General features: G+C 49.4%; 1 protein-coding gene across 1 annotated transcript in view; it reads left to right on the top strand.

The window, feature by feature from the left end:
• Nucleotides 1-18956, top strand: part of LOC8023908 (dystrophin) — a 502903-nt gene that overhangs the window by 328158 nt on the left and 155789 nt on the right. Inside the window, 1 exon segment of the mRNA XM_040499676.2 lies at nt 10314-10534. Within this exon segment, the coding sequence (XP_040355610.2) occupies nt 10314-10534 (221 nt within the window).

Raw genomic sequence — 18956 nt, 5'->3', positions numbered from 1 at the left:
CCGCAACCTCGACAGTGGCGATACGTGGGCCTCCACGCCAGTACACCGCAGACAAAGTAAGGGAGCGGAAGAACGACATTCATGCTTTCACATTCACAACTCGTAACAAGTGCTTAGGTAGGTGTCCTCGGAACTTGTCCATAATTTTTCCACTGTAAACTTTCACCACCTGCTTGCACCTCTGTAGTAAATCGCAACGCGATGCGTTGAGAAACCGATTTTTGTGGGCCGGGTAAAGTTCCTTAAAAGGTTCATGAAACGATATCGGGTTGGAATGTTCATGTCTTTGCAGAGGCGTGCTGGCCCTAGTCTGGCCTAAGTATACTCGCATAGACAACCCCTGATTCAGAGGCTTCTTTGTCGCGGTGAAATTGCGAGGATAAAGGTGGACTATTCCTTTCAGTCTTGCCTTTGCAAAGCTTGATGACGTAATCGAGACCACCCACCTGGGTACAGTCGAACGCGGCTCAGGAATTGGACACGAGAACTGCGTGAACACTCGACTTCGGCTCGTCGCAATCAATGCCTCGGCGGACACTCGCGTAGTGGCGAGCGTGTCCGACCACTGCGGTGACGAGAATCGCCGAACTCTAACAATGCCTGGAGCCCAGCGCGCGTCTTTTACTTTGCCGACACCCAGCACGTGGGTATGATGAACGTTGGCGGCATAGGATATACTTTGTTTCAGCTGAAGTCGAGACGCAGCCGATGCTTCAAGCGCAAGTTCCGGGCATTCAGCGTCCCTGCCAAGCACGAGCGTTCGTGCCTTGCAAGCACTGCTGAGGGCCCCATTCTCGCGCTTGTAGCGTCGGCTGCGTCTGGACTTCAGCTGAAACGAAGTATAGGCACTAAGGCCACGTGGCCGCCTGTTCTGGCTCCGAGTTCAGGGGATAAACAATGCTCTTATTTTCCAAATTTTCTTTTCCTTTTTTTTTTTTTTGGCGACTGCTATTGGGGAGGAAATTGGGGTGTCTGCATGTCTGTCTCTCTCAGGGCGAATACATCCCCTAAGACAAAAAGAAATTTGAAAAAAAAAAGAACGGTAAAACAGCTACAAGCTGTTTCTTCACCGGTTAGGCTTAGCGGATTCACCGCCGTGAGATTGGCGATCTCATAAATGCACTGCGAGTATTTCCCACGACGAGGTTTCCTGTCACGGTCGCAAGCGAATGTCGCCCCGTCCGTTGTAATTCCTCGCACTGTCGAACGCACGAGCTAGCATTTGGCGGAACCAGATATCCATCGCTCTCATGCCGGCCCCCGCACATCACCGCAGACCATTGCCTGCCATCCTGAACAAAACCACGTGATCCTCGTCCAAGTACCACGTGATGCCTGCGCCACTCCGCATCCCGACGGCTGGAGACGGAGTGCCAGGGAGCTCTCTGAGATGGAAAGGCGCACTCGAAAAGAACCAGCCGGTCAGGCCTCTGAAAGAATCACGCGAATTAGCCATAAGTAGTATTTAGCGAAAGTAGAAAAATCGCTTTATGGCTCCTTGAAAATCGTTATTTTACATGCTACACAGGTGATAGGACACCAAGAGCAGCTAAATCAAGCGCCCTCAACGTCGAGAATCCATGGTGACGTACCAGAAGCTTTCTGCTCTGTACTTTCGAAGACTTTCGCTTCTCTTGGTGTGGAGTGCCGCCATTAGGGCGTTGGGTTCGGCTCTGTACAGAGCGAGCAGACTGACTTCCGAAAAGGGTCTACCGCGGTATCCTTTTTTGCTCAGTTGCAGACTGTTCTAACATTTCTGGACGATGGACGAGTGCTTCCTGTCATTTCAAATAAAGCTTCGGAGGACTGGCAACTATAATTTGAAGCACCTGACGCATCGTGACTCTGAAGTCTGGTGCCTGGAACGCGTTTTCAACCGGTGTGTTTACCGGGTCCAAAATAGTGGTCCCTCGATTTCCGCCTGATGACGTCATAGAAGTGTCGCGCTGTTGACGGTCGCGACCATCCTGGCTGGTGTCGTAGCAGCGGTGGTGGCTGTGGCCGACACGCCCGTTCTGCCGCAGATCGCTCCCCAGCTTGGCAGTCCACGGAAGTTTCGGCAGCCAGGAGTTGGGTGAGACGCTGCGACGACAGCGACACTCGCGTCTGTTCGTGCTTTTATTTGTTTTCGGATCTTCTACGACCAACCACCAGGATCGCGACATCCGACAGCGTGACGCTCCGGCTTTCGTGACGTCATTTGTTGCCACTTTTCGGTACCACTTTGGATTAATGGGCGGAATGGGACGCTTAACGCACCGGTCAGAGACGCGTTCCAGGCAGCGTACTCTGAAGTGCAGCTCCTTTAGCGGCGCGAAGCGTAGGTATTCGGCCCCCTTCCCTACCAACAAGGTCTCGCACGGAGAATGTGGCGCTGACGCGCGGGGCGGCTTCTTGAAGCGTGCGCTGTGGGCGGGGGGCCTCCCTCGAGTCAGCGCGCCGATCGAAGCGAGACTCCTTTCTTTCTTTTTTTGTCACTCAAGAGAAGACGAGCGTGTTCGAACGTACGAAAGGCGATAGCCGCTCTCGCCACCCGCTCGTTTTCTGGTCGCGACTCACAGGTACGTGGCTGGCGCCGCGCCGGCAGAAGGGACCCTCTAATTGGGGGTAATGGGGAAGCCCGCACTCAGCCTCGAGACTCGTTTCTCCTTGTGATGGACCGTAGCTGACGCTACGAGCCATCCTTGCTTATCCAGCGCGGCCAACCTGTCATGTGACTACGCGCCCTTCCCGACGGTTGCGTGAGGGTCGCACGGCATTTGAGCGAGGGTTGGTGGCGTTCGTCGCGGTCCTTTGTAGGGGGTAGAAACGACGTGTTGTCGAATGCGAAATGTACAGTGTTGGATTGCCTGGGACGGCTCGTGTGGCCCTCAGCTGTCCGTCGTAAGGTAAAACGGGTCATACCTCTGCCTGCTCTGCTTCCTGTTGCTGCTTTCGTGACTCGCCGCGTCTGTGGGCTTGCTATCGCTGAAAGGGAAACCCGATCTCTACAGAGCGCACGGCGTGTGCACTCGCGGTCCGTTGCAGCTTCTCGGGTTTTCGTCCGCCGGGGCGGGTCGTTTGTCTAGACATATTTACGTTACTAAACGATGGAACTGGCCCGTCTGACTCGTTAGCGGGACTGTAGAGGGAAACGCGCTATTTTTCTCGTTACTTTTCGAGGTAGTCTGCCCACTTGGCTGACATTAGGATAGCAGATAGGATTCGGCCCACGTGAGATAGGTGTATTAAAAGTGGATGTATAAAAAAGACGAAAGAAAAGCACCAAAAATTTCAATGGAGTAAACCTCTTTAATATTAACAAATTGGTGATACAGCCTGCGATAGACAAAGACAGAGATAGGTAGTAGACAAGCGGAGCACTGAATTTCAACTTAAAATTTATAAAAAAACTACATCCTGCAAAAAAAAAAAAATCATAAATGCGTCAAGTCATGCTCCAGAAGGCAAAAGATTGCCTTTCTGCCAGCCCATTTTAAACGCAAAGACAGGTCGTGTATATCTACTGTCCTTTGTTTTTCGTGTATGTTTTACAGCGACAGCTGTTAGTGGCCCGTTCCACTATTCTGTAACGGCGTGAGCGTAAACGCCGTCAGTTTTACCGCTAAATTTAGCGGAAAAATTGACGTAATGTGGCCGATGCACCGATTCAGTTTCCCCGTTAAATTTGGCGGGAAAATTGATGTAGCGTAACCTGACGTTACGGGACCCAGAGCATGGGTGGAACTGCTGCGCCATTTTCGCCGATCTTCGTCAGAATGAATAACCTGCTACATTCTGTTCCAAAGGCTGTATTTGTGCACAATTTGCGCCATGTCTGCGCCAAAAGGGAGCTTTCTTGAAAAGGAAACTGAAAGCGTCTCGCACGTGACATTGTTGGAGATGCTACTAAAAAATAAAAAGTACAGTTTTTATGTTAAGCATTATGTGCGAAGATTAGGGTTGCGCGAATATTCGAATTTTCTATTAGTAGTTTCGAGATAATATGCTATTTGATATTCACTTCAAAATTAACTACGATGCTCGTACTTTTCAAGGGTTTGATCGCTGCGGGTGAGCCCCCTTGAGTGCGCTTCTTCTCAAGCACGGATACACTGCGGAGAAGCAATCCCCGCGATCTGGCGAACACTTAGGCGAAAAAAAAAAAGAAATTAAGAATTGTGATTGTTGATATCTACATTGCAGTAGAATGTTCAAAATTTGACTGTAGCTATTATGCAAAGGTATATGTTAAGCAGCAGTGCTCTCACAACCTGTGTTCATTATTATTATTTTTCTTTAATTCAGACTCAAAAAATGTATTTGCATATAGCTTGGCATGTGAAACAACGCTTATATATTTCCTATTTCTAAAACAGAAGTGTAAAACCATGTGGTGACACTCTCATGCAGAACACTTGAAGGCGCCTTGTTGAGAAAACTGTCCCGTTGTAGAGTGTTTATTTTTTCAACTTCCCGTGTTTTTTTTTTTTTTTTTTTTTTTTTAGGGCGTATTTATGACCGGAGCCAGCATTTACAACCTAAAGAAGGGAAAAAGAAATACATAAATAATTTTTAGCAAGTTTATGACCCATCCCCTTCGATTCGAAACTCCTCTTTTCACGCAAACGCTAAATAAAGATTAGAACCTGGAAACGATGCGCGATGGGTATGTATGATTAGGGCTTTAGGTTCGTTCCTAGGATTCGGCTGCCATTGATCCGTTCTACGTCTAACCAGCGACGAGTCAATACTTTTTCAGTCGAGCTGAAAAAACGAACGATCGATCGCCTTAAACTTTCATCGGTCGTTTCGGCGACCATAGCCTCGAGAAACATTGTAAACTTTATGATCACTGTCCACAAAAGCGTACTGGTAGAGGCGAGAACGAGATTTGGAGGGACGAGCTGTTTGTCGCGATGGCTTTGGGTCATTGAAGAGTGGAGGGTACGTAAGCGTGAGAGTCGGCTTCCGCAGTGATGTAGAACCGTTTCTTGAAATTTATTTCCTAAAAAAATAATAAAGGAAGGGAGTGTGTCCTATCTTTTTAGAACTACTCTCTACAGATCGTCAGACGAGCCCAACGAACTGTCCCGTATTTACTCCACTTTTCGTTCGTTTCCGTTCATTGGCGGACGGTTTTCTCATAGTACAGACAGACTCAACTCACCGACGTCACGCCACTGAGGTGGCGCTGCTGTCGGTATGCGCAAACGCTTCACTCCTCTTGAATTTGGTTTCTGTGCACGCGCGGTGAACGCAGCGTCAAAAGTGAATTCAAGAAGAGTGGTTGTTTGGGCGAGTTGGTTTGACATCTTATACAATCGTGTGCGCAACAAAGACGAGGACAAAAGCAGAGAAGAGGACACAACAAGGCGCACAATCGTGTGCGCCTTGTTGTGTCCTCTTCTCTGCTTTTGTCCTCGTCTTTGTTGCGCACACGATTGTATAAGATGTCAAAAGTGACTCGTCATTGCGCTTGTCGTCTCAGCGCTGTCACCGGCTTAACTGACCACGCAGGGTGAATGCGCCGCGACCATGCGTAGCCGCTGGTATGGCAAGTGCACAAAAACGACGAACGCCATGACGAAGCACTTTTGACGCTGCTTGACTAGCTCCACCAAAACGTTTCATGTAAAAAAAAAATTAGAAGAAATTTGTATTTTTTTTAAAATGGCGTTGTATTTCGTATTTCTAGCTTTTTTTTTCTCAAGTTTAGTGTTGGTTCTTCTATGTTAACTATATTTAAATTAACGATATTATAGTTTTTAGATGGGCTCAGCTACAAGGTTTCATTCGATGTTCCTTATGCCTTTAATAAGTGTTCATCGAAAGTTAGCTCGGGTAAAACTTGTCCCATAATTGTAAAAGGTGCAAGATTCAAGAATTTGCATTTCATGAAATAAAATAAAAAAGCGCATTTCTAGAGAACTTTAACCCTTCTATACAAAATCTTAAAAAAAAAAAAAAGATAGCTGTTGTGAAAACAAATAGTGATCTAAACTATCAACACTCCAAAATGTGTCACTCGTGAAAACTCCGAAAATCGCGAGACCTGCCTTCTTGTCTTTCAAAACCCAGAACTCAAGAACGCAAAACGAAAAAGAAAAAAAAAATCCGTAGTACTAATTTTCAGTTTAGTTCTAGTCGCACATTTTCCGCCAACATATATGATTTTTTTTTTTTTCAAAATTTTTTGAGGACGCGTCATTTTTTCTTGCACGATTTGAGATGAAATCACCCATATATCTTATCCACTTGTCTAGCGCCACATCGTGGCCGGGGTTTGCGTATAATTCCGTGTTTTGCGGCGCGAAAAGCGTATGGCTCGTTTTTTCGCGTCCTCTTACATCCTGTATATGTTCTGGCTGTGCGTTCGTCGAGAATTCGGAATACGCTCGGTATAAACAGCGAGCGAGCCGTGCGGGTGGGCGGGTGGCGACTCCAGACTCAAAAGATTAGGGCCTTTAATTATGCCTCTAATCACTCTCCTCATAGATCGGCCGCTTTGCATTCGCGCCTGGGTGGGAAAGGGGGCGGGGAGAAACTAAAAAAAAAAAAGAAGCAAATAACGAAACAAGAAGGAAAGGATATCTGGGAGCGGCGCTGCTCGTTATGTTAATTTTGCGGTTGAACCTGATAAGCTTCCCGAGCGTACGGGTCTTTCGAAACCTAAGTGAATGATGAAAACAAAGAAATAACGCCGACCCTTTTGGGTGAAGCTTACGAAGACGTAGCGGGCTTTTGCGAGAGCGGCAGCGTTTGTTCTTCGCGCGATGTTTCTGAAACGCACGGTGAAATTAAGAGAAGTGCATTAGCGCGAGCAGAAAGGATAAAGGCTATGATGGAAAACGGAAGAAAACGTTGTTGGTGTTGTTTGTTTCTTTGTTTTGCGTGTTATTTTGCTTTCTGTTTCATCTTCTCGGGTGACTCAGCAACAAGGAAGCCCTTCTCCGTTATTATTATTTTCTCGTTGTAATTAACGCATTACCGTCGCGAGTTGAGCGCCCGGTCGTCTCGCGTCATGGGAATTTTACGATGAGCGGTCGCTTTAATTCTCCCTAAAGCTGATTAGGGGAAGAGTTGAAAGAGGGGAGAGAGTGGGAAGGTGGTCGAGGTTTTGATGACGGCTGAGGGGTATATATTGATGCGTGCTAGCGTTTCCGATCCCGGTCCGACTTAATGACGTAATGAGTTGCTTCGTCAGTGAAAGTGGCTATAGGCTTGAGGAGCGAATAAATGGGTACTTTATTTCGTTTCTTGCACTTCTTACACAACGCTGTCAATAAGCTGCTGGTGGCGCGGCCCAGTGTTTCATTTGCGCACGCACCATCGTGCGAATGGGATGTTCAACCTGAAGACACGTTCGCGCTGGTAGTTTTCATAGCGTCGCATACTTCCCGTGCAAGCGCAGTGCAAATATTTGCGCATATTCTGCGTGTTTAAGGGATGAGTGACTATAGTATGTATAAACGCGCTTTATCCGCGTTGTTGGCCGAGGAAGCGGAGGGAACAAAGGGGAAATTGACAGTGAATGTTCAGACAGCGACCGTTAACGGTCTATTTTTTTTAGGTATGGTGATACTGGTTCGAGCCGTTGCTGGGTAAATTTACCTAATGCAGTTTGTCTCTAACGAGCGTCACGCGTTAGACCGCACGCGAGCTATCAAGGGAGCTTTCTTCTTTAGAGTATGTTGTTTGTTTCGACGAGGAGACCTGCGCCTTCTTTTCTTTCCGAGGCAGAGGAAGAAGTGAAGTGCTTTTTAGGTATTAAAAAGTTTGCTCTGTAGTCTCTTTCTCAGGAAAATCTAATTTTCGCGCGAAGAACGGCAATGTTACGTCTAAAGCGTTCCGTGAGGGGAGGATACAATATGATGGAAAGGACGATAGGTTATGATGGGCTTCCGGCGGTTTGGTAGCGGCAAGCAGCTCTTTTACGCCGCTGCGGGAGATTGAGAGGGAGAGAGAGAGAAACAAACGAAGGATTAAGTCGTTACATTTCTAGGGCTGTATAATAAAAAAAGATAAGAAAGGAAAGCGGTCTTCGTTGAGTACGCTCTCCTGCCTGCCTCCCGAGCTTTGCGGTAGAGACGATCCTCCGGGATAAACGTGACGCTCGTCGTAAAACTCGCGCAATGAAAACAGATAAAAAGAGCAGAAAGTCGTTCAGGGAAAGCTAGTCTAGCGGCTGAAAGAATGGCTCACAACAGTAAAAAAAAAGGAGCTACGGTCATAACGGCTTCGAAAAAAAGAATGAGCATTAAAATGAAACAGTGGGGGGCACACTCATCGGCAGCGTAGAAGTTGGAACCGACGAACTCCCTCTTTTCCTGTGGTCCTAATAATCCGTTTTCTTTAGTAAGTATTAAAAAAAAAAAGTGGGGGGGAGAAGGGGGGGGGGGGGGGGTAAATGTTTAGCTATTATAAGGAGCATGCGAATTTTGACGGCGGGCTACACAACGAGGCTACGGCTGGGGCGAACTGCTCGCATTAAAGCTCAGAGCTGAAAAAGCTAGGAGCCGCGGTGTGCGTGTTTGTGTGTATATAGGCAGAGCTTGGAGGCGGTCAGTAATCCGAGTCGTTGGCTGAAGAGCCACTCGGTCCCTGGACCTGGGAGCACTTGTGCGGAAGTCTTAATGAGGGCCTGTGGCCGGACCTCGGTTCGGGTTCGAGCGCGTCCACTTAGCCTTCTCAAGAAGATTCGGAAGCCTCGTGTTTTTTTGTTTTTTTTTTGCGTATTTTTTGTTGTCTACTTTAGCCTCCTCAAGAAGATTCGGAAGCCTCGTGTTTTTTTTTTTTTTGTATTTGTTTTGTTTACCGACCGTCTATTTTGTTCGACTCCGAACTGTTCGCCCTCTCGGCAGCAGGCGGTGACCGCGGCTTGGAAATGCTTCGATGAAGTGTGCCCGTAGGGAACTAACCATTATTGTTGGTCTCTATCGACCGATGACATTCCTTTGCTTGATATCAGTATACAGCTGACGGCCCTCGCGTGCGGGTCATACACGAAGCACAGCCGCGTCGAGGTTATAGTAGTAATAATAATGGGAGTACAATAAACGTTTCTGGTGCTCTCGATCGTGCCTAAAATTGCACTGGTTTAAAATACTTTCCAGCTTATTTTGTATAGTTTGCATATGTTTGGTGACTACGAGAAGGTTACGACGATAAATGTCTTTGTCTCTCACGTAACCATTGAGAGGAATATTGGTGTTTTATTGTTTTGTCAGGACAGTTTTTCTTAAATATCAACAATTCTTGTCACTTGATATTATAACTATCACTCGGCTATGGAGACCAGGTCGAGTGATTTACAATCTCTAACAGGGGAGAGCACGAGTAAATTGTTGTCACGGCGGCTTTCACCTCTTTCTATTGTATGGCGTGCTTCGCCGCCGGTATCCGGACACGTGTACTTCCTCAACAGCTCTGGTAGCATGCCATCAACAAGTATCTATCGCTCGCATGGCAACCTTGGATTGATTGATTTGAAGCATGTGCTAATTTAATGAGAAGGCCCGTAAAACATTCACTGATATTTCGCTCATACTAGGAGCCAAATACGGACCTTAACTTTGGAGGCAGCAATGGTTATAAGCGCTAACGGGTGAGTTTGACGAGCGTTCCTCCTGCGCATGTGTTCGTGCAGCCGAGGCGCTTCCTAATGCACAGAGCTCGCGCTTGTAGCTTTGTCAGTGCTCCACATTAACGGCAAACAGGAACGGTACAAGATCATAGATCAGCCCCCGACATCTTGTCGTGTGAGGGCAACAAACCCAATCTTTACCGCTCGAAAACGCCTTATATTCCTCGCTTCTAAATCGAGGGCACTATACTCCATTCACCCCTAAACTGACACTATAGTGCGAGCTACGCACTTGCCGGACCAATCACCTACCTCCGTTTCATCCCCTGACCCCTCTCTCTGTGCGTGGGTATGGGCGGAAGCGCGATCCAGTGGTCAAAGATAATAATAATAACAATAATAATAATAGTACGTTTATTTTCTATCGATTATGATGGGGTACCCAGAGAAAAAAAAAGGTGTAGTTTACAGTTTGGAAGCCCTTGGGCCCCTTCAGTGGTCAGCAGCAAACAAAAAAAGAACTGAAAACAAAAAAGCCGTGCGCACTGAAACGAACTAAAGATAAAAAAATCTGGTTCAACGAGCACGTAGCTTCCACCGCACTATCAGCTTGGATGTGAACGGAGTACAACACGGGCATCTGCGCTATCTCGACTCCGAGTGCTTATCGGTCGTCCCCGACGCTATATGCGGAGTTCGGGTAACCTTACCGCAACTTTGGATCTCTCTGTTCTCTCTCGACGAGCAGTGGCGTCGCTGCGCGAGGAGTGGGACCGCAGCGAAGCGGCGACCTCGCAGCGGCGCCGTCAGCTGGAAGGCCTGGCGTCGGACTCCGGCCGGAGCCTGGACGACCGACGTCGCGAGCTCGAGGCCTGGCTGGCGCGCATGGAGGCCCGCCTGGACCGCCAGGGAGTCGCAGGACCGGGCCACTCGCTGGAGGCCCTCGAGGCGCAGCTCAGGGAACAGCGGGTGAGTTTCTGAAGGCCTCCAGCGCTACTGGAGTTGGTTACGAGTTCAGTGCCTTGCTGCTGCTGGCTCTAAGTGCGTCGAACGGCTCGGGCACTCCGCGACACTGTTAGCGCGAACAAGCCATCGCGTGTTTGCTCTTTTTTCTCTCACTCTTGAAAGACTCATCTAGAGTAATATAGACACTTCGCACACACGTTAGATTACAGATTGCAACTCTTACTATTCGTTCGACTTCGTGGACCTCCTCAGCTTCCCTTTAATCCCATCATTAACGAACCCTACTATGCAGTCTGATATTTGAACATGACCGACAAGCGCCCAACTACCCAGAACGCAATTTGCGGCTCGAAATTCGTATTCTTTCCGCCCGAAGGTTTGCCGGTCGATAATTGGCCGGTTTCATGCGCGCTGACTTTCTTTTCCGCGGTCACGGGCCGTTCAAACTGATGCATGTCAATTATGTTCAAGGTCGTGGCTCATCTAAAACACACATTCCATATATATATATATATATATATATATATATACCCCATTTTTTGTGGTTTCCAAGAACCTGCAAATACGTTGATCGAAAAGAATTGTTGCGCAGATCACAGGAGGTATAGATGTACACGTCGTTCTCATACTGGCGACGCGATGGCGGCGCACAATGGACCGACGCTGCGACGGACGGGGAGCACTTACTTCGGCACTGTAGTTCGTGGTACCGGCCAATCGATCTTCAAGCACAGAACAGCAAGTGGAAGGGGTATTGGCGGCGAGATGTTTCGGTGGCGCCCTCTGCTGACGTCATTACCTTGCGAACAAACAAGTTCCATGGTGTGTGTAATGAGCATGGTGGAAGCTTGTAATCATTGCGCTCTGAAACCAACACTACCAAAATTGAAGTTCTTACATTACTCTTTCCGTCGATGATAGATCCTTTCCTGACGTCATAGTCAGCATTCGGCCAATCGTGGAAGGCCGACCACAGCGACGTTTTCGATCGCGTACGTCGCCAATAGAGCCCTTCCGAAAGTCACGTGCTCATTGTTAAAAGGTCTGAAACATTGCACAATGGCGGAACAAGGGACAACAGAGAAATGTGAGATTCTAAAACTACATAAGCGAGTGGGTGAATGGGAAAACGCATTTAAGGGAGTTGTACATCACGATCTCTTGGTAAAGTCATTCAATCGTGACGGGGGAAGGGGATCACGAGAGGGGTAAGGGGAGGAGGCTACATGTAACGGGCGATCCCCGATGAGCGGACGAAACTAATCAAGGAATCGAGCTAGAAATGAAATGTCATTAGTAGAGTGTCTAAGATTCCAACATTGGCTGCGTCTTTTGTGTCCATCATTGTGCAGGGATTCTACAGCTTCAAACAAGGGGAGCATTTTCGTAAGGGGTCTCGAAGCGCGAAACAATCGCACGACAAACGGTTCAAGCAACGCCCTCGTCGTTGTCTGCTTCTCACCCATTAAAACGGAAAAACGCAAAAAAAAAAAAAAAAATAAGGACTAGGGAGGTAGCGATAGCCACGTAACTTCCGGCAGCTCTCTCCTCCGAGCCTCCGTGCACATGTTTTGGTTTCGGTTGCGAGCGGTTGCATTTTTTTTTTTTACTTTATTAAAAATATACGTGACCAAGAAGCGCGAGATCTGTTCACACTTCTCGAGTATTCTTGTGAACCAACTTGTCTCCTACGTTAAATCGTACAGTAGAAGGCTTTCGCTAAAGCTCCAACTTAGTTGTCCGTGTAGCATTTATGCTTTCGAGCATTGCTGACATAAGCAAACTCGACGGGCTTGGAAAGACGGAGCGACCGCAACTCGCTTGGGACACAAATTTCTGCGCTTTGTGCCTTATTACCCGTGTGTCCGCTAAACTTGAAACTCAAGACGTAAAAGGGACGGCGTCCACGCTAACCGCCTGTCCACATTGCCGGGCCGCAACGATGGACAAACCAGCACGCGTCCGGCCTCGAACGACCTCGATCAACTTGAAGTGCAGACGACGGACGAGAGGATCGGAGCGATGGTCGAGTGGCCGCCGAGATTAGGCTTAAGTCGGGAGACGTTCTTCGTCGAGGGATCGCGAGGGCTGGCTCGCGTGGCGCCTCCCTTTCCGCTCGTTCGGCCGCTGCGTCGGACGAGCGGACGTGCCCGCTCGAACCCCGGGCTTGCTCGCCGGGATACACGACGTGGTGCGGTGGGGGGTGGGTGATCGGTTGGGTCGGCGAGCTTCGGCGAGTTATATAAGGATTGCCCTGTCCTCTACCGCGCTCGTCCCTACGATGACAGTGCGGTGGGAGGTATACGTGCTCGCCGGAGCAAATCAGCCGTCTCAGACCCTTCGTCACCTGACCTCTGCGCGTGGCTATGAGCGTGATCACGGTCTGAGAGATAGAAGTTTGCCTGGTTCAACGGGCACGTGGGTTCCACCCTACTGTCAGCTTAGGGGTGAAAGAAGTATGGCCCGACAGCGTCCAGGCGGAGGCTGCGGCCCCGCCATCAATCTCACTTTTCCGCCAGGACGAGCGATTTCGAGGAGCTTGGCGACGTTTGGCTAGCTCGGCCTCGGATGACCGGACCTTTTTTTTTTTTTTTTTTAGTTTATTTCTGGGAATAATGCGCTTGGTTTTGACTCCTTGTTGGAGGAGGGTGAGACACGGAAGGAGTGTGTGGCGGAGGTAGTTCCTGCGCGTGTGGGCTGCGGATGGGGGCAGATTTTGGGCGAGACGAGAACTGGGTCAGTTGTGCTAGATATCGTTTTCTCGGGACAATCGCCGTGTTGAATTCTGGCGTATACGATGCCTGGGGAAAGAAAATCCAGAATTACTTTTCGATTCATTTCATGTGTTCTCTGGTGTCCGAAGAAAAACTAATATTACAGATAGGAGTGCGTTAGTTATACCAGAAAACGCACGAATTGAACCCAGGAAAGGACACAAAACACAACATCGCTGTGATTTTTTTAAAGGGTTATTCATTCTGACATTAAAGGAGCCATGAAACGAATTTTGGGCTGGAATAAATGATTTTAAATTGGGACTTTACTAAACGCATATCGTTTAGTTGGCCAAAAGAAAGAGGGTACAACGTCAAAAGCCAGCTTTTCGGTACGAACATTTGAAAATATAGCGGACTATTTGGTACCTTCTTTCCTTCGAAAGCTCTCCGCCTTTTCACTATGATACATCCGCGGTTCCCAAAACGCGTCACCGGCGCCAAACTGACGTCAGCAGAGCCCAGCTCACGCATTGGACACGAGAACTGCGTCAGTATGACGTATGCGCTCGTCAACAATCAATTCGTCGGCGAATATTCGGATTCGCGTTCGTGGCCAATGAGTACCCTGACGGAACTTATCGTCACTGGGGAATGACAAGTTTTATGGTGTGCATAAAAAGCTCGGTGGAAGCTAGCAGTCATCGCACCGGTGCCGAAGAATGTCACGACGACGTGATTTCACAATTCGCATTTGAGTTGAGGATTAAAGCTAAGGAGGAAGAAGTAGGAAAATCGTTTCATGACCCCTTTAAACCTCACGTGCCGACTGCAAGGCGCTAGAATTTGAAGTGTTCCTACCACTCTACTAGCCATATTGTTTCTCGGCTGTTCTCCTTGGTTATAGTTCTGAGGCAGCTTTTTCGTGACCCGGCAGTATATATACCGGAATTCAGCGTGGCGTCCGTCACAAAAATAACGCTGTATGCAAGGGCAGAGTCGTTAAATAAGGCAAGTCTGATTTGGTCACTACACGTCGCACGTATAATCCCACCTCATTGTCTCTGTAAACAAATACGTCTGCCCATAGTCGCCGTGGAAATTGCAAAAGTACAGGAGCCCGATCCCAGTATGGGAGATGCTGTAGGAAACCTCAAAATGATGAGTGTGTGCTATTTCGTCCGTCTTCAACTTGATAGTTCTAAAAACGATATTTAAAAAAACGCAAGCTGTGCGACGTTTGTGGACTCGCAGAAGAGATGCTGTCGGATGTCTGACATCGCGTTTCTCTTCGCAGGACTTTTCGTTTGAGCAAGCTGCTTTCCGTAGCGCTGCCCAGAATCCGTATGCTTTTCGCCGGCAATACATTTGTTGCATTGCGTACAGTTGGCCTCAAAAAAGATGAACACAAGTGATGGGCGGCCAGCACGGGGAAATCGCCAGACGCGGCGTTGTATTTCGCGATAACACGGGGAGCGGGAGCGACCGGGACGTTCTCACTTTTGAATCGCAGGGGTGCATTAAAGAAATCATCGTTTGTAGATTTTTTTTTTTTTTTTTTTACGGGCGGTTTATTTTTGGAGGTGGCGCGTCAAGCGTGCGACGACGCTTTTTATTTCCTCTCATTCGCCAGCCTTGACAGTTAAGCCTCAATAAATCGTAAATGGCGGCAAAACGCAAATAAAAAAGATAGTCCTGCTCTCAAGGAGAGGGCGCAAACAGAACACATGTGCGCAGTCACGCTGTGTCGTTTGGAAAGCGCGCTTTGAGAACGGCTTCGGTGTGTCGACGTCCCCCGTGCATCCGAGAGTGGACTCATTCGGTAATCGATGCCCCAGCGTGCTTACGCTATCGTAGCGCCCCGTGTCGCCTTATCACCGGCCGGTCCATCGCTCCCTCGTGTTCACCTTTTTTACGGCCGACTGTACAATGCCACGACGGCAGCGGATTTTGGGTACCCCCGGTAATTATCACGCGCTTTCTCGTTGCGTCTCTGCGATTGCGTGTGGCTCCCGGCAGCTACCGTTTAGTCACAGCCATCCGCCATCCCGGCCATCCGCCGGAACGACGTGCATCGTTGGCGGCGTAGCGAATCCGTTCTGCCTGTGGTACCCGGTTCGACTCTTGTCTGCGTTGTGCTATTCACGTATTTGAATATGTTATTCGTCGTAACTTACCCTTACGTTTGGCAGTTTCACCGAATCCCCTCATTTTGCGCCGCAACCGTGGCAGAGCTTGACTAGGTTCGACAAAGCGTTCTTGTAGCAGACGACGGAGCCTGTACAAGGGAGAAGGATGAGAAAGGGGCAGCCTCGCAAGGTAGCCAACGCGATACCCCCTCCTCCTTTTCCGTGCGCTCGCCCGACTCGGCTGCTCGAGCGTTGTTGTCTTGGTAACCGTGCATGGTCGCGTATGTCTCGTGATAGCGGAGGAAAGACGATGGGAGCGGCGTACCGTGAACTCCCATAATGGGTCGTGCGACGCGCGCGGGCTTTAGGGATTTCTGCAAAGGGTCTATTGCGGTCCTACCGCGAGTGCCTGTTCGTGTTAAAAGTACTCGAGGGAAAGGAGGGCTGGGGGGAGGAAGTAAATGGAATGCTGGAGAGGAGAGGAGGAAACCTCCTCCTCTTTCCAGTGTTCTGTGTGCTTTCTCTTCCTCAGCATTCTTTTCCCTCAAAAACTTTTCTGAAAGGAATCATGAAACGATTTTATAACTTTTTCCTGTTTAGCTTTCCTCGTCAACTCAGAAATCGCGCATTCTACCTAACAGTTGAAGAAGACGGAAAGGGGGAGTCCCCTCTGGTCCGGACTCTCGTTTGTGTACCCGGACACAGCCATTCTCAAGAAGGCTTCGCCATTGTCCCCCCAGAAGATCAGCCCGTCGCTCAAAATTCAGACAAAAGTTGCTTTCCCCACCCCGTTCTCACCGAAGCTGATAGTGCTCTGGAAGCTACGTGCTCGTTGGGCCAGCCACATTTTTGCCACATGATTACGCTCTCTCGCCCATACCCAGTGCCCACGCGCAGAGAATGAGGTCAGGTGATGAAAGGGAGGCGGCTGATTGGTCCGGCAAGCGCGTAGCTTCCACCGCCATGTCAGCTTAGGGGGGAAGGGAATAAGTGAGTCCGGTGTCGTGTGACGTGCGTTTGGGCCCGGTGGCGTGCTGCGGGGGCCCGGTGACGCGCTGCCGGGGCCCGGTGACGCGCTGCGGGGGCCCGGTGACGCGCTGCGGGGGCCCGGTGACGCGCTGCGGGGGCCCGGTGACGCGCTGCGGGGACTGCGGATGTATCACAGTGAAAAGTCAGATAGCTTACGAGCGGAAGCACCTACGAAATAGTCCGCTGTGTTTTCAAATTTTCGTACTGAAAGTTAGGCTTTTGACTTTCTACCTTTCTTCTTTTGGCTCACTGAACGATGTGCTATCAGTAAAATCCCAATCGAAGTTGATTTATCCCAGTCCAAAAATTCCTTTCATGGGCCCTTTAAAGATCGACGACCAGTTCGCTCTTTCCACTTCTCCCTCGCTTCCTCCTCTCCTCCTTCTACATTGTCCACCGTTGCCTGTTTCCTCCTTCTTTATGGTGACGGGGACGTTCTGCTTTGCATAATTTCGAGTCTGGTCGTCGGCCTTTAGCCTGTAACTGACTATAGCCCTTCTTCAAACATCTTCTCGCGGCCTTCGCGTTCTCTTTTTTTTTTTTCCTTCTACCTCCCCCTACCCTACTCAGCCTTAACCGAGTAAAAGTGCTGCATTTTCAGCGCCTCCAAGTTATTACTCGCAGGCGTTACACGTCTCGCCGAGCAACAACATTTACGCCAACGTACAGATGTGACTTCTCTGCTGCGTGTTAAGAGTCACAGCGAACCGCTCAGCCATAACAGAACCGTCCTCACAAAAGTTGCATTTCGAAACGGCTAGTGACCATGGCATGCTGTAGTAGGAATAGGTGTTACGTTATCAGCATAACATCCACCTTCCAGCGAGAGAGATGCGTCGAGCTCTAAGTATCTAGCGACGCATGCTATTGAGTCTATGAAAAGTTAGAAAATTCTGGAATGTTATGACTACTCGCAGAGGACCCTCTTTGTGCCGCAAGGATGAAGCGAATGTCACGGATAATTCAGACTGTATACGCGTCTCCCTACTCGTTACCGGAAAGAGGGTGCCTTCTCTCCCGTGTTTACTTTCGCACTCTATGCTCTTTATTTAGCGGTTCGGCAGACTTACCGAACCGTTAAAATGCGTGCTCTGGCCGATTTTCAGTTCGGGTCACGAAGGGTGATGGATTCGTTTACCTTTCGTTCACATCATCGCGAATCCGCGCTCTTATGATTAACCTCGCACTTCTATTACTCCCCACGCGGCCGTCTTCTTTTTCGCTACAGCTACGTAGGGCTAAGAGAACCGCGAGATGATTAAAACCGAGTGAAACGAGGAAGCTGAACTTCAGGGAGAGGAAATTCGTTCAAAGCGAGACATAGAGAAACACTGTGCAGTGCCAGTGTCCGCAGGGTGTACCATCATCGACTCCGCTGCATTTCTTATCCCTTTCTACTGTGTTCCTCTTCGTGCCTTTTATTTTTATTGTTCTTGGAAAGGGGGGGGGGGGCACTGTATTACTGTTATTCTAGCGCGCCACACACACAGACAAAAGGAAACGCACGAGCGAAAGAGCGACGTGGAAACGAAAATGAAGAGACGCGCCTTCTATCGACAAATCTGGTTCCAGCAGCATCGTTAGCGTCCCCCCCCCCCTCTTTTTCCCCGGCTCGGCGCTTTTAGTTGCCTGGGATCGTGGTGCGTGGGGGCCGCATCTTTTCGGTCGATCGCCGCCGCAGCCAGCCATGCCAGCCAGCAAGCGCGTCCGAATCCGTCTGTGTAGAGCCCTTTCTCGCTCCGCGCCGGGTCTCTTCTCGTGGGACCATTCCAATTAGCACGGCGTTCGTTTGTTCGTCGTACTCGTTGGCTGGCTGGCTGGCCGCCGCGCTGCCGCCCGACCGGAAGCTAGAAGACATATCCTCGCGCACGGTTCACTTCCCCTTCTCCGTCTCTCGTGCTAGTTTACTCGCAGGCGCGCGTTTTCCACTGTGCGTCGCCTCCCTTAAAGGCCGACCTACAAAACGTCTTCTGCCGGAAAGAAAACCGGTTCCCACTTTCCTTCTCTCCATTCCCTCTCCCCACGGGAGCGGGTCTCCAAGGGTCTCGCTGAGCTACTCCCCAGAGAGAGGAGGAGGGTCTCGCTCTTTCTCAATTGGAAAGCAGGAATTGAGGGAACTTTTCCTCTTTCTGGCTCCTCGTCGGCCTTTAAGCCGCTGTCACGCTGCTCGTACACCATACAAAAGACACCGTGTTCGCTGCAGACACGATGACCGAATTAGAGGGTTTTAGGGAACCGTTTTCGGCCCATTCGATACGGTACGATGGGCCCTCCGGTACGGACTTCGTCTATGGGATTCAGCGCATGCGCAGTTCGTACCGGAGGGCCCATCGTACAATGTCGGACGTGCAAAAACGGTTTCCCAAAACTCTCTACTGTGTGCGGACAGTTTTGTGACATGACCGTCTTACAAGGAAGAAACACGCCTTAGACGCAGTTTGCAGACTGTCTTTTGTGCCGTTTGTCTGAACGCGGCTTTGGAGAGCCTAGATTTAAGAGAGCGACCAACTGAAACCATACGGAGAGCGGACGACTCCTGGACGGATTGGTATC

This window comes from Ixodes scapularis, unplaced genomic scaffold (assembly GCF_016920785.2).
Source record: "Ixodes scapularis isolate PalLabHiFi unplaced genomic scaffold, ASM1692078v2 PGA_scaffold2__306_contigs__length_199485367, whole genome shotgun sequence".
Taxonomy (NCBI): domain Eukaryota; kingdom Metazoa; phylum Arthropoda; class Arachnida; order Ixodida; family Ixodidae; genus Ixodes; species Ixodes scapularis.
The sequence above is the reverse complement of the archived record's forward strand: the minus strand, read 5'-3'. Positions and strand labels throughout refer to the sequence as shown.